This window comes from Marmota flaviventris, chromosome 13 (genome assembly GCF_047511675.1).
Source record: "Marmota flaviventris isolate mMarFla1 chromosome 13, mMarFla1.hap1, whole genome shotgun sequence".
Classification (NCBI taxonomy): Eukaryota; Metazoa; Chordata; class Mammalia; order Rodentia; family Sciuridae; genus Marmota; species Marmota flaviventris.
The window spans coordinates 101,779,176-101,793,471 of record NC_092510.1 but is presented as its reverse complement, the minus strand read 5'-3'; the positions used below and the strand labels follow the sequence as shown (position 1 = coordinate 101,793,471).

At 55.8% G+C, this 14,296-nt stretch overlaps 2 protein-coding genes across 4 annotated transcripts in view; one reads left to right on the top strand and one right to left on the bottom strand.

The window, feature by feature from the left end:
* Brd3 (bromodomain containing 3) overlaps positions 1–6,912 on the top strand; it is a 30,528-nt gene extending 23,616 nt beyond the window's left edge. For all 3 annotated transcript variants that reach the window (XM_071601132.1, XM_071601133.1, XM_027942169.2), the window contains exons 10-12: positions 1,701–1,993; positions 2,923–3,048; positions 3,963–6,912. In XM_071601132.1, the coding sequence (XP_071457233.1) occupies positions 1,701–1,993; positions 2,923–3,048; positions 3,963–4,078 (535 nt within the window). In that variant the 3' untranslated portion in view covers positions 4,079–6,912. The remainder of the gene's footprint in view (positions 1–1,700; positions 1,994–2,922; positions 3,049–3,962) is intronic.
* A 1,420-nt stretch (positions 6,913–8,332) lies between these two features.
* On the bottom strand, positions 8,333–10,235 carry Brd3os (BRD3 opposite strand). Its single transcript, XM_027942216.2, has one exon. The coding sequence runs from the start codon at positions 9,492–9,494 to the stop codon at positions 9,240–9,242; it is 255 nt and encodes an 84-aa protein (XP_027798017.1). The 5' UTR covers positions 9,495–10,235; the 3' UTR covers positions 8,333–9,239.
* Positions 10,236–14,296: the final 4,061 nt, after the last annotated feature.

Sequence of the window (14,296 nt, the reverse complement as noted above, 5' to 3'; positions counted from 1 at the left end):
CCCTTCCAGTCTTCGGGAGGGGGTTGCAGATTCTGGCTTTCTTTGTGCTTTCTGGGTTTGGTACCAGTATTATGCCAGCTGCAAAAATGGTGACACATAAAAGCCAGGCGTGGTGCTGCGCACCTGGAATCCCAGCACCTCCAGAGGCTGAGACGGGAGGATCCCAAGTTCAAGGCCAGCCTTAGCAACTGAGTAAGGCCCTGTCTCAAAATTTAAAAAAACTAAAAATAAAAACGGTTGGGGATGTGGCTCAGTGGTTAAGTGCCTGTGGGTTAAATCCCCAGTACCCAAGGAAAAAAGTGGACTGTAACACTCAGAGTGGTCAGGGACTACGAAAACGAGAGCACCCCCTCTTCTCTTTTCTGGGGTAGATTTGTAGGATTGGTATAAATTCTTAAACGTTTGGTAGAATTCACCAGCAAAACCGTCTGGACCTAAAGGTTCTGATTGTTGGATAGTCTGAGCACAAATTCAAGTGTTTTCATGATCTGGGATATGAATCGTGTGAGCTCACTAGGCCCTTGTGTGTCTTCCCATGTTCCCTTTGGGACGTGTCTGCACGCAGGCTGTGTGTCATGTTCCCCTGGCACCTGCAGACCAGGCGTGATGCGCCTCTCCATCCCTGTGTTGGGAGTCTGCATGGACACTGTGGGTGTCACTGCTCGCGTCGAGGTTCCTTCAGCTGTTCTCCTGCCCTCACCTCCAGCCTTTGCTCTTGCTCTGCCTTTTAGACTTGGTCCGCTCTCCTTGCAGGCTCTTAGGACACGGTCACAGAGTGCTCCCCTGGGCCTTGCTGATGGGCGCTCCTGGCAGTCTGACCTCGCATGAGCGCCGTCCGCTTGGCTGCAGGCTACAGAAGGACTCTGGTTGCATCATTCGGTCAAAGACGCCATCTTTGACCACTGGGTCATTTGGAGTTGGGTCGTCTAAGTTCTGAACGTTTGGGGATTTTTCCTGCTGTGATTGGGTTCTTGTTTAAGTCCATTAGGTCCCAGGACCTGCTCTGTGACTCCGACACTTTTTGAGTTTGCTAGGGTTAATTTCACATGGCGTGTCTCTGAGGGCAGATGTCCTCCTAGGGTGGGTGGTCTCCAAGCTCCAGGCGGGCACAGTGTGCCCATCTGGGTGGCTGGCGGCTGGCTCCCGTGTCACTCCTGGCCTGGGGGAACTGTGCAAGTCTGATGTCGTGTGGGGCCTGCCTCCCTTGTCGCCCAGCTTGGCTTCACGTCTTGAGGCCTGGCTCCTGGACACCCCTCGGTCAGCAGACTGCTGGTCACGACCCTTTCCCTGAGGCTCTCCCTCATTCTGAAGCCCACTTCTGAGGCAGGTGTGGCCGTGGGTTTCCTCGGAGCCTGCTCCTGTGGCACTCGGTACAGGCCTGCTCTTGTCCTTCTCCCTGCTGCAGGCTGTGCCTGGGCCATGCGTGGTCCTGCAGTTGGTGGCAGGTCTGGATGCCCCCAACCCTCTTGTCCCCCTCCCTGCCTTCTTTTGGATGGTTTGGCCGTGGACACCTGCTTTGGGTGTTGGTTGAGAGTGCTGTGGGGTGCTGAGGGGAGCGGGCTGTAGGCCAGGCCAGCTGTCTTGACCCTGACCATGACCGAGACCCTGAAGCAGGGTCTGCCCAGCAGCTCTGCCCCCAGGGGTCATCCAGCCTGTGGTGGCTGGGAACTGGAGGCCATGCTCTCCGTCTTGTGCCTTAGACAGCTGAAGAAGGGCAGCAAGCAGGCGTCGGCGTCCTACGACTCCGAAGAGGAGGAGGAGGGTCTGCCCATGAGCTACGATGAGAAGCGCCAGCTCAGCCTGGACATCAACCGGCTGCCGGGGGAGAAGCTGGGCCGCGTGGTGCACATCATCCAGTCGCGGGAGCCCTCCCTCAGGGACTCCAACCCCGATGAGATCGAGATCGACTTCGAGACTCTGAAACCCACCACCTTAAGGGAACTGGAGAGATATGTCAAGTCTTGCTTACAGAAGAAGCAGAGAAAGCCCTTCTGTAAGTCACCTGGAGGGTCACAGCCCCTTCCCTCCTCCCTCCTCTGTCCTCACGGCCCCCCACGCTGTGCCCTGAGAGCATCTGGCAGGGGCTGAGCCTCTGCAGCCCTCTTGCCCTGCTCTGAGGCCTCAGCCTTGCCTAGGGAAGGCAGAATCCCAGGTGGCCCGCCACCACTCACTCAGCGTCTGGCTGGGGTCATCACACACCTTCCCGAGGCTCTCTTTGAGGCTGTGTAGCAGCTGCAGGGGCGGACTTCCCTCCTTGGCCTGGGGCCCAGTGTCCACAGGGTGGACTCCAGCCCTCCCCCCAGACATTCCTACAAAGTCAGTGATTTCACTGGGTCTGCAGGTGCTGGAGTCAGGTTGGGGACAGACCCTAGTGGTCCCACAGTAGGCTGTGCAGGGTGGCAGCTCACGTGACCTGCGTGCAGTTGCATAGGCAGCCTCCTTCCCTTGGATGGCCTATCCATGTGGCCTGTGTGGCCACAGCACATTAGACCAGGTAAGTCACCTGTCCACTTGGAGGCAGTGACATGTCAGGTATGGAGCCCAGACTTCAGAACACAATAGCCTTGCAGCACAGGCAGGGGATAGGCAGTGTCGCCATGAGGGAGGGCTGCCTGGGGCTCCGCCTCAGGACTGCCCTGTCCTTCCCACAAGCGGGTGGCACGCCTCTTCTGTGCACCCAGTAGTGGGTGGAAAGGGCCCATTCCCCTTCAGAATCCTCGAAAAAAGCCTTAAAAACAAGGCTTTGCACATGGCGAGGGCTCAGGGTGTGGTTCCATGTCATCTGGTCCTTTCTGTGGCTCGGGGTCTGGGCGCAGCTTTGTGCAGGGGATGCACTGGCCTGGGGTCAGGCAGTGGTGCACAGCAGGTGAGGGCTGGCTGCGGCCCCTGGTTGGCTCTCAGTGCTCATCTGTCCCTGCACAGCAACAAGCGGGAAGAAGCAGGCGGCCAAGTCGAAGGAGGAGCTGGCCCAGGAGAAGAAGAAGGAGCTGGAGAAGCGGCTGCAGGACGTCAGTGGGCAGCTAAACAGCAAGAAGCCCACCAAGAAAGGTACCCACGGGGTGGCCCCGTGCCCTCTGTCTGGAGGGCAGTGGTCACCAGGGGTGCGAGCGTGCAGTTGGGTTCGCCAGTGAGCTCTGCTCTGAGATGGGGCACTCAGCCCCTGAAGCCTCAGCTTGTCCTTGTGGCTTGTGTGGCCCCAGCCCAGGCCCCGGGGGGTTTCACGTGTGAGGTATACGTACAAGCCCCACGTTCCCAGAGGCAGAGGCAGATGGCCCTGCTGGCAGGGAGAGCCTGGAGTCTGTTGGGCAGCCTCCCAGCCTCTCTGTAGCAAGTTTCCTGACCGCCACAGCTAGGCACCCGCTCTCCACGGGGCGTTACACGGGGAGAGCAGGGGGCTGTCCCAGCCGGGCCTTCTGCTTGGTGCACACCCAAGACTTGTGGCTAGGCGAGCCAGTATTTGAGTCCTTGCCTCCCTTTTCTGGGGCCTTGAAGAAAGAGCAACTGTCTTTTTCCCTGAACACCCCAGGAGCAGGCCGCTGAGACACACCTGGGGGATGGTATGGGCTGGGGGCTGATCGCAGGAGCCCAGTCCCTGGCTAGTCTGGCCTGCTTGGACACCCATCGAGAGCCACAGCCTTGCAGAGGCCCCTCTGCCTCGTGTTGGGACGGCCAGCGCTCCTGCCAGCACTGTGGAAGGCAGCAAGGGTGCTCCAGGAGGGCCTGCACCGCTGTCCCTCAGCTGGTGGCTGCGCCCTGACGGGAGGCTTCTCGAGGCGCCCTCCCCAGCTCCCCTTAGCAGACTGCATTTGTCCGTTGTCTGGAGCGTGCTGAAGTGGTCTCACTGCCCTCGTGAATTCATCTCAACGGGTGTTTACTGACCGCTAGGCCAAGAAGGGGGTGAACTGTGACACAACGTGCTGTGCAGTGCCTGTCCCCAGCTCCCCGCCCTGTGTCTCCTACAGAGAAATCCGGCTCCGCGCCCTCTGGGGGACCATCGCGGCTCAGCAGCAGCAGCTCCTCGGAGTCGGGCAGCAGCAGCTCCAGCGGGTCCAGCTCCGACAGCAGCGACTCCGAGTGACGGGACTGGAAGCAGCAGGCGGAGGATGCCCACAGCGAGCCCTGCGGTGCCCGTGGTCAATACACTGCTTTGTTCCATGGTGTGCAGGTCTTCTTTGATTCAGTGTTACGGTATCTTCCAGTTCTGCTCCAGTAGGTCAGAGGTCCTCCCTGTGCGTGCGTGCATCGGACTCCAGAAGGTGTGGCCCCGCTAGTCTTTTCTTCGTAACTCGGTTCAGTTGCTTGGAGACGACGGCCTCAGATGCTAACCTGACAGCGACCCCTGGACCCCTGCGAGGCAGGATCTGAAGGACCTTGCAGAGTCCCTGTTCCCAGCCCAACCTGGGCTGTCCTCGGAGGGAGACTGACGTGGGTACTGTATTGAAAGCTTTGCCAGCGTGTGGTATCTTTGCCATTTGGGCTGCAGCCCTCGTGCCACTGCGGTCACCCCTGCCGGGGCCAAGGACAGGTGTGCCTGCCAGTGAGGCCCCGCTGGGCCTAGTGAGGCGCTGTGCAGCTCCACAGCCGAGTGTGCCGTGGGGCGGGTGTGCGGGCGGGCGTCTGGTCTCCGGCCACAGCGGCAGCAGCAGGAGCTTCCGGGACCCAACACAGCTACTGCATGTGCGGCGTCCGGGTTTCCAACACTGAAACTTTTACCTCAACTTAAAAAAAAAAAAAAAAAAAATTAAAAAAAAGAGAGACTTTTTTGTAAGGTTCAGCGGTTTTCTATAAAAGTCCAGCCCGTGTGTCCCCATCTGGTCAGTGCTGCCCTGGCTGCTGCCGCACACTCTGGAACCACTTCCCTAGTTTATGTATATATAAATACTTTATTTATTAACATCATTGGTCATTTTTTTAAAAAAAAAAAAAAGAAAAAAGAAAAGAAAAACAAAACCGTGAAAGAAGTGCATTAGGAGAAGTCGCAGAGACGCTGGCCTCCGGGCCCCGGCCTCCGGGCCCCGGCCTCCGGGCCCCGGCCTCCCCGCCTGCCGGGCTGGTGCTCATCCATCTGTGTGCTCCTCCTGAGTCCGGTGGCTTTTTTGGTTCTTCTCGTGGGTTACTTTGTTTCTGCTTTTGTTTTTGTAACATTGGAGACTTACTAAGGGGGACACCTCTCAGCTACAGCACACTTAGGTATTTACGTTGGTTCAGTTCTCTCATATTCACTTACGGTCTCTTTAAGACTTAAAATCAACTTAGGGAACCCCAGTTCTATAACATAAGCTTTGTAATCTGAGAGAGAAGAAATGTATAGTAAATCAAAGGCTCTTTTTAACTTTCTATTGTAAAAAGTAATAATATACAGAGTTTAACGGAAGGTTCTGTTCGGTTCTGTTTTTTTGGAGGCTGCCGTCTGGCCCAGCTGAGCTCTGCCCAGCCGAGCTCTGCGCACCGTGGCTTTGGCCGGCCTGCCCCCTGCTCACCCAAGCCTCCAGGGGCCTGGCCGGTCTGCCCAGGCATGGAGGCCACCCTGGGGTCCACACAGTGCTGCCTGCTGGAGAAATGCCTGCCCTAGGCGTCCTCACAGACCCCCAGATGAGGGCCCCAGGGGCTGTGGGGTCCATGCCTCGGCGGCTTGGTCTGGTGGTCCGTGGTCCCCACAGGCACGCCTGGGTGAATATAGGACTGGTCGTGGGCATCCCTGGGCAGGTGACGTTTCAGTCCCTGGCCCTCCGCAGGTGTGGGAGTGCCTGGTGGGCTGCTGGCAATTCTGCCACTTGGCTTGTTAAACTTTTAAGTCAGTTTTGTTTATAGTAAAAATATAAATGGATTTTAAAGTTCCATTTTTAAAAGTTACCCTTGTTTTTCAAAGGTATTTTCTAAATAGATCTTTAATAGAATATTTAAACTGTGATTTTAAGGAATTAACACGAGATCGACAGGTCTTCGCACAGGATCTGAGTGGTGACGTTCCAGGAGTGCACTCTTGGGCGAGGCACAGGCCCCAGCCAGGGTCCCTGGGGGGAGCTGCAGGTAGTGAGGTGTCGCCCGTGGGAGCTGGCCCGGGAGAAGCAGCTGGAGTTGGTGCAGTGGCCCGCTGTCCACCATGTTTGACGCAACCGCCACCCGCCCTTCTCGCAGGTTCCTGGCTTGGTGGCTCCCGGGCTGTGGCCACACTGAGCGCACAGCTCTTGGTGCTGTAACTTCAGGCCTTCTGTCCAGACTCAACACTGTTTCTCTTCAGTTTTGGAGGGTCAGCGACTCCCTTGAGACCCTTGGTGTGAGCTGTGGGCGCCTGGTGCCCCACTCACCTATGTGGGGAGGACTGCAGTGGCTCCACTAGATTGTCCCTTGCGGAGAGCCGTAGGGCAGCTCTCGGCAGGCTTCCTTGGCAAGGGTGCAGGAAGGGCAGGAGGAGCCTTGGAGGCCAGGCCCGGGTGGCCCCGGGCCCAGGCCCTCCTGCTGGCCTGCCCCCCCCACAGGCTTGCTCACAGACCGAGATGCGTTTTCTTGTTCGTTTGGTTTTGTTCTTTTCAGCGTCCAGCCTTTTACTGTCACTGGGAAAAGCAATGCCGCCTCAAGGCTGTCACACCCACTGTGTACCGCTGTTCCCTGATGACACTAACACAGGACATTTTCCTTTTTATATCTAAAATGTTACTTTTCTGTATGATGTGCATGCAAGTTTACCGTAACTTTTCTTAACTTTTTAGTGCCGTTTCTAGTATATTCCTGTAAATGTCAGTTACTGAAAAAGAGTCCGGTGTAAGTAGTTTAGCTTGTTTATTGCAATGCTGGCCTCAACACCACAGAATAAAAATGGTAGAGAGTACTCTGATGTTTCTGGTAATCATGGACCCTTCTCCTGGGGCATTTGTTTTGTTTTCATAATAAAAAGAAGAAGAAAAAGGCCAACTGTGTGCTGTCCTGTGCTTTCTGCGGCGGCTCCCCGACTCGGGCCGCATGGTGAAGCTCTTGGCAGAGCACCCAGAGCATCCCACAGCTCCCGCCCTCCCCCTGGCCTCCCCGAGAGCTCCGCCCTCCTTCCTAGTACCGGCTTCTGGGACAGGCTGCTGTGTGTGAGGGGGAGAACCAGGCTCCCGTCTCCTGCGCCCCTGCCCCCACCCCAGGCTGCCTTCAGAGATGCGGGCACTCCCCCTGCTGGGCCTCCCCTAGCACTTGCCCCTCGGGCCTCAGCTACACTGAGGCCATTGCCTGTGGTGCAGGCATCCAGCCCTCTTTCTGGGTCCAGCGGGCCAGGCATGATCGGAGTGCACCAAGAACAGGTCTGGACAAGGTCCCAACACTGCTCAAGATGGCCATGGAGAGTGGTCCCAGATCTTCCTGGAGAGGAGGTACTCAAGTGACTGGCCCCAGCACAGGCCAGGGAGCATGTCCACCCCCACCCCAGCTGAGTCAGGCCGATTGTCACTCCTACTGACACTGATCTTCACATTCAGACCAGCCTTCTCCAGCGTAGCACTGGCCTGTCCACCTCAGGCAGATGCCACCTTCCTGCAGCCTAAGCAGCTTAGCACCAGCTGTCCCATGTATGGGTGGAGGCCTGTTTGTCACCTGCATCCGCTGACCCCTCCAGAGACTGGCCCAGTGAGTCTTATCCTCCCTGTGCTGATGTATCCTCAGACCCCAACCCATTTAAGTGTTGTCCCATACTGACCTGACCTTGACCTGTCCTTAGGTTAGTCATAGATGCAGTGAGCAGGTGGCATTCAGGTACTGCAGATAAGTGTGGGCTTGTTTTCTTCCCAAGCAGGGATTACACAAGAACCGAAAACCCGTTGACAGAAACTACCTAGTAGTCTTGGCACAGTTCCCAAGTACCAGGTCCCCTTGATAGGTGAGCCTTTGCTAAGTCTTCCTCTAGCAGATGGATAGTCCACCAGCCCTGAGCATCCCCTGTGGGACTGTGGCACTTCAGGAAGTCTCACCTTAAGCCTTCTGGTTTGAGGCAGCCAGCAGACCAGGGGCCAAGCAGAAAGGCCCAGGCTGCAGCTGACCTGTGGTGTTGGCCAGCGCACCAGCACGGCTGCAGGGGGCCAGCACAGTGAGCACGCTGTGCTCAGGACAGGCTGCGTGCAATGGGGACGAGCTGGGCGCTACCGCTGGCCACCTGCCAGGTGTCACAGGCAGAAACAGGCCCTGTCTGAACAGCTGAGTGGAGGGAATGCATGGGCAGAGGACGCCCTCCAAGTATGAGCGTGGAGACGTGCACCCCACGGCGACAGCGATGCTCTCTGGGGCACTAGGGCTTTAGCAGTCCTCAGGTAGCACCAAGAAACCAAAAGCCAAGTAAGATCAAGAACACATTAAAAAATGAGGGAAGGAGAATCCTAAAGGATGTTTATTTAGATGAGAGAATCCACAGACAAAGCACACCTGACATCTGCACCGCCATGGGAATGGTCATGACAGCAGGGGGCAAGTTCTTTCAAAATGACTTGAGGAAACTGCCCACAGAGGTGGGCACTGTTGCCCGTGTGCAGAGATGACAAGTCAAACGTCGGGCAGCTGCAGCTCAGAGTACAAAGACCAAAATACTCCATCCAGGGAGGAACCTGCCTTTCTCAACCATGGGACTATGTTTGAAAGCCCTGTAGGCAACTCCTGTGGGGCTTAAAATTTGGGAGTTTCCTTAAGGGGTTCAGGATGTACTTGCCTGTGAGCCAAGGTCTGGGCCAGTGAGGATTGTGCTGGACTATGGCTACTAAGGTGCCACCTCTGCTGGGCTGGCCACGGGCCACGACATGCACGCTGATGGATCTCACCTGTTCTTCACCAGGCAGAAGTTACTACTCAAATAACCTGTAAGACCTTGAGGGCTGAGGACACAGCTCCATGGCAGAGCACTTGCTTATCACATGAGGCCTGGTTCCATCCCAGCAAAGCAAACCAGCAAACGAAAACCTTGAAGGGGGGTTGCAAGGTGGTCTTGTCTGGAAACAGAAACACAGCGACCAGCAGTGCCCAGGCCCTCTATTCCCTGCAGCACCTGGTGCAGCGGCATGTCATAATGTTGGGCTACAAAGGTCCCCAGCAATCTCTGGGTACCAGTTGCACTGATCTGTGCTAAAGGGCTTGGAGCTGGGCTTCTTGGGTTCTTACACAGGAGCTCAATCTTCGCGGTCTTTAAGATCTCCAACAAGAAATGAACAGGACCATGGAACAGATTAGTCTCCTTTTCCTCAAGGCTTGGCACTTGAGTGCAGCTCTCCACACTGGAATTACATAATTATGCAAAACTTGGATTGCCCAGTGTCTCGGGAGACCTCAAGCTTGTTTCTATCTCTGACTAAGATGGCCTCGTTTCCATACTGTGAGTACCACATGCTTCGGCTCCTGCTCAGGTATGTCCCAGGTGGCACAAATTCCAACTTCTGCTGCTGCTGTTGCCAGATGAGCAAGGAAGTGTCCCTGTACCTTAGGCGGGCGTAGCCTTCCGACAGGGCCTTCTCTGCCAGCGGGACTCTGCCACTCATCCCAGCGCGGGCTCCTGCACGGGCTGCCCTCGCGTGCGGAGGGCTGCGGGCTGCTCCACTCTGGACTAACGAACAACTCTCGCAGCAGCCAGGTTTGAGGATGCCTTGTCCAACGCACTGGGGGAGGTTAGGGGTTCAGACTGTTTGCAGGACACATCCTTAGCAGGGCGGCATGACGAGGAAAGGAGATGTGCCTCTGGGAGTTGGTGAGCCACCTGCAGCGCCATTCGGGACGGCCCACGGGTCACGGCTGCCAGGCACGGTGGTGTGCCCACACGGACAGGGCTAGGCACCACTCTGGGGCCTGTGGAGCGTCGTGCCTCCGCGCCGCGGCCTGGACAGCTGTGCGGGAGACAACTCCAGGCCCGGGCACAAGCGCGCGATGCAGCCAGACCCGCGGGGAGGGGCGGCGTGTGCAAGCCGCGCACTGACCAGTCCTCCAGGCCCGGGAAGAGCCGCCGCGCGCCCATACGCTGGAGTTCGGGCCCCGCGCCGCGCCGCTCCCCGCGCGGCCAGGCTAGAGGCCAGAGGCCGTGGGCGCCGCCGGCCCGAGGCCACAGGGGCAGGCTCCACGGCCGCGCATCGGGGCCGCCCCGGCCGGGGGCCGAACCCGCCGGCCACGCTCCGCACCACCTCGCGCTCCCCGGGTCGCGGGGCTGGGCGGGCGGCCGGGCGGGACCCCCACGCCGCCCGGCAGGCGCGCGCCCGGCTGGCCCCCCACGCCTCGGCGCCTCTCCTGCGCTCGGGCAGCGGCCGGGGGCGGGGCCGCGACCGCGTCGCCACGGCAACGCGCAGGCACGGCGAGCCGAGCGCCGAGGGCGAGCAGGCGCGCACGAGCTCGGACCATCGATCCCTCCACGGGGCGGGGACCAGCCAGGAGATCGCGCGTGCGCCTCTGGGTGCGGAGGAGGGGGCCAGGCTAGAGGAGGGGCTGGGGAGGATCCAGGGACGAGGAGGGGACGGACAGGAGGGAGAAGGATTTGGGTCGGATGCGGGGGAGGAGAAACCAGGGAAGGGGAGGAGCCGGGGAGGAGCAGCGGACTGGGAGGAGAAGCCAGAGGAGGAGCGGCTGGGGAGGGGAGGAGGAGCTGGGGAAGGAGGAGTAATGGAGGAGAAAGAAGAGGAGCTGGGGAGAACCGCAGACGGGGAGGGGAAGGCAGAGGAGGAGCGGCTGGGGAGGGGAGGAGGAGCCGGGGAGGAGGAGCAGCTGGGGAGGGGAGGAGGAGCCAGGGAGGAGGAGCGGCTGGGGAGGGGAGGAGGAGCCGGGGAGGAGGAGGGGCTGGAGGCAGGAGGAGAAGACTAGAAGAGGAGCCGCCGGCGGGGAGGAGGAGAGAGCCAGAGGAGGAGCTGGGAGAGAGCAGAAAGTCCAGCTAGAGGAGCTGGGGAGGAGCCCAGAGCCACCGCCACCCTAGGTCCTGTCATTTTTCTGGTGGTGTTTTTGTATGGCTGCTCGCGTAGTTACTTTTGTCAGAAATATTGTATTTCTATTATCCTCTCACCCTAGTAATGGTTCAGGTATTTTTGATTTATTAAATGTGTGAGGCATACTGTTTCAAAAAAGGGTGTCAGCCGGGCGCGGAGGCACAGGCCTGTAATCTCAGCCGTTCGGGAGCTGAGGCAGGAGGATCAGAAGTTCAAAGCCAGCCTCAGCAATTTAGACCGTAAGCAACTTTTAGAGAGACTTTGTGTTTAAATAAATAAAAAAGACTGGAGATGCGGCTCAGTGGTTAAGCTCCTCTGGATTCAATACCCAGTACCAAAACCCACAAAAAAGTGGCAAACCCATCCATCACCCAGCCAGCCCGCCCGCATGCTGCTTGTTGGAAGTGCTGCTGAAAATCAGCTTGTTCCTTTTGCACGAGCCTCCAGTTGGACCCTGGTGAGGCTCTCCTTTCCTTCTTGAAGATCAGTTGATTGATTGGTACCGGAGGTGGAACTCAGGGGCACTCGACCACTGAGCCACATCCCCAGCCCTATTTTGTATTTTATTTAGAGACAGGGTCTCACTGAGTTGCTTAGTGCCTCGCTTTTGGTGAGGCTGCTTTGAACTCGCGATCCTCCTGCCTCAGCCTCCTGAGCGGCTGAGATTACAGGCGTCGCCACCGTGGCCAGCTTATTAGGATTTCCAACACCAATTAAGAAAACATAGCGGACGCCCACAGAACATCAAACCCGCAACTGTAAATGGGCCGTCTTCACAACTACCCAAGACCTTGACCAGAACTGACCATGCAATGCACCACACAGAAGCTTGAACAAGCAAGAGAGCGGGTGCTGGGAGGCTTGGCGGGAGGACTGGCACCTTCAGCTCTGAGTAAGCACTGAAGAAGAACTGGCAGAAGCAGGGCAACAGCACACCCTAGGCTTGCAGTCGGCTGAGAGGAGGTCTGCGTGGGGCTCGCTGCCTCTCTCTCTCTCTCTCACACACACACACACACACACGGAGGCTGTGGGGCAGGGGTATGGGGGTCAGCGTGAGTGTGGCACACTATTCATACATATATGGAAACATTGCATTATACTCTTTTGACAGTGAAACCTCAATAACCTCAGAGGAAAAAAAGATATTCCCAATCTCTCATGGGTCAAAGACTCAATAGAAAATGTTTAGTGGTTTTTAAATTTTCACTTACTTTTGTTCATATTTTACATTTTTTAAATCTGAAGGAAAATAGATTGTTTCTTGAGTCTTGAATCCAGAGTACACCTGGGTAATTTTGTCTTTCTTTTATTTTCTGTGTCTGGAGCAAAGGTTTCTGAGAATCACATTCCAGTGTTTTCGTGTTCCTGGAGGGCTGGGGAGGTAGCTGAGAGGTAGAGTGCTTGCTTACCTGCCTGAGTCCTGGCTGAATTCCCAGCAGGTGCAGAGGTCCAGGCCATAGCTGGTGGACACCATGGCTCTGGGCCCAAGGAGAGGCAGAGCATCATGGAGGAAGGGCCTCCAGAGGGAAGCGGCCCAGGATGTGATGTCAAGGAGGAAGGGACAGTTGGTTGGTTGTTTTTTTTTTTTTTTTTTTTTGTACTGGGAATTGAGCCCAGGGGCACTTAACCACTGAGCCACATCCCGGCTCTTTTTAGAAATTTTGTTTAGGGCTGGGGCTGGGGCTCAGTGGTAGAGCACTTGCCTAGCACCTGTGAGACACTGGGTTAGATCCCCAGCACCACATTAAAAAAAAAAAAAAAAAAACTAAATAAACAAAATAAAGATATTAGAAAGGTATTTAGAGACAGGGTCTGGCTAAGTTGCTGAGGCTGGCTTTGAACTCAGGATCCTCTTGCCTCAGCCTCTGAGCCTCTAGGATCACAGGCGTGCTCCACTCAGCCCGGATGAGACTATTGATTTTGAGATAGGGTCCCAGTATGTTGCCCAGTCCAGTCTCCAACTCCTGAGCTCAAGTGGTCCTCCTGATTCAGCCTCCCTGGTAGCTGGGAATACAGGTGCACACTACCACAACCACAAAATATTTTATTGATTTATAACAGCATATATCAAAACTTATAGGGTGTGATTAATATTGGCCCCTGATGACCATCATTCTGCTTCTGGTTGCTATGAGCTTACATTTTTAGGTTCTGCATACCAACGAAGCCATGCAGTGTTTGTCTTTCTGTGTCTGGTTTGATTGGCTGAGCATAATGTCTTCTTTTTTTCCTGTTTGTTTTGCTTTTTCAATGAGCATGTCTCAAGGTTCCTCTCTGTTGTTTCAAATGCCAGGATTTCTAAAATCTTTTTGAAAATAGTTGCAGATGGACAAAATGCCTTTAATTTATTTTATTTTATATTTTTATGCGGTGCTAAGGATCTAACCTGGGATTGGGCAGGCTGACCCTAGACCTAGAAACCCCTAGACCACAGCACCCACTGGCAACCTTGAGGCTTCCCTCCAGCCACAGGAGCTTGAGGCCACTTTAATAAATACTCATTCTGTTCTCTCACCTTCTGCTGTCTGCAAATCTCATTCTTGAATTTGCAAGACAAAAAACCCACCTGACTCCACGCCCCTCCACATGTGGCCACTTGCACATAAACTGTCTTTTGCAAAACTAATTTCAGTGCATGGCCGCCTGTGCAGGGGCAGAACCAGCCTGGCCCAGCAACACCCTTACTCAACCTCCTCGAAGATGCTCCATGACAGTGTTCCCATGGGAGCCCTGTCCAGCGTGGGCTACACCGGGATCACTCGGGTGAATTTGAGGTGACACAAAATGACCACACAGACATGGAAATACTTTTTTCTGGGTATCAGGATGGCTTCCCCACTCCATCTGGAAGCTCCCACAAAGGGGGACAGGAGGAAAACACGAGATGCTGGGGTGGGGAAAGAAGAAGTGGGGGCACGTTCTGAGGCTCAAATGTTGTTATTGGGGAAAGCTGTTTCATGGACCATTCTATCCAAAAAAAGGGCAAAAGGGTAGGATTACAACAAACAGGTGGATGTCACATTAAACCACGAGGCAAAGAAAAGACCGCCAACTCCAATTTTAAATCAAATTAAAGCAAGCTTGTAATTCCAGCTGGTCGGGACTGTCTCTCCCCAAATCCGTGGGTTAGAGGACAATCCCCCAGCTCTCTAGGAGCATGGTTTATAGCACAAAAAGTTGCAAACAGGGGTGTCTTGAGACCTTACAGATAACAGGATTTGACAAGCATAATACAAAGGCAGAGAGTAGGTTGATGATGTAAATGGTTCAACACTTCAAGGTAGGGTAATTTAGATCCCACACCAGAATTTATGAGGTGCCGCTGAGGTTTCAGAGAGGGTTGCTACCTGGTCAGGGAAAGCCAGGCATTCCAAGCAAGT

Excerpts from the sequence above, each read along its gene's own strand:
- Brd3os (XM_027942216.2), bottom strand. The coding sequence starts at position 9,494 with ATGAGTGGCAGAGTCCCGCTGGCAGAGAAGGCCCTGTCGGAAGGCTAC.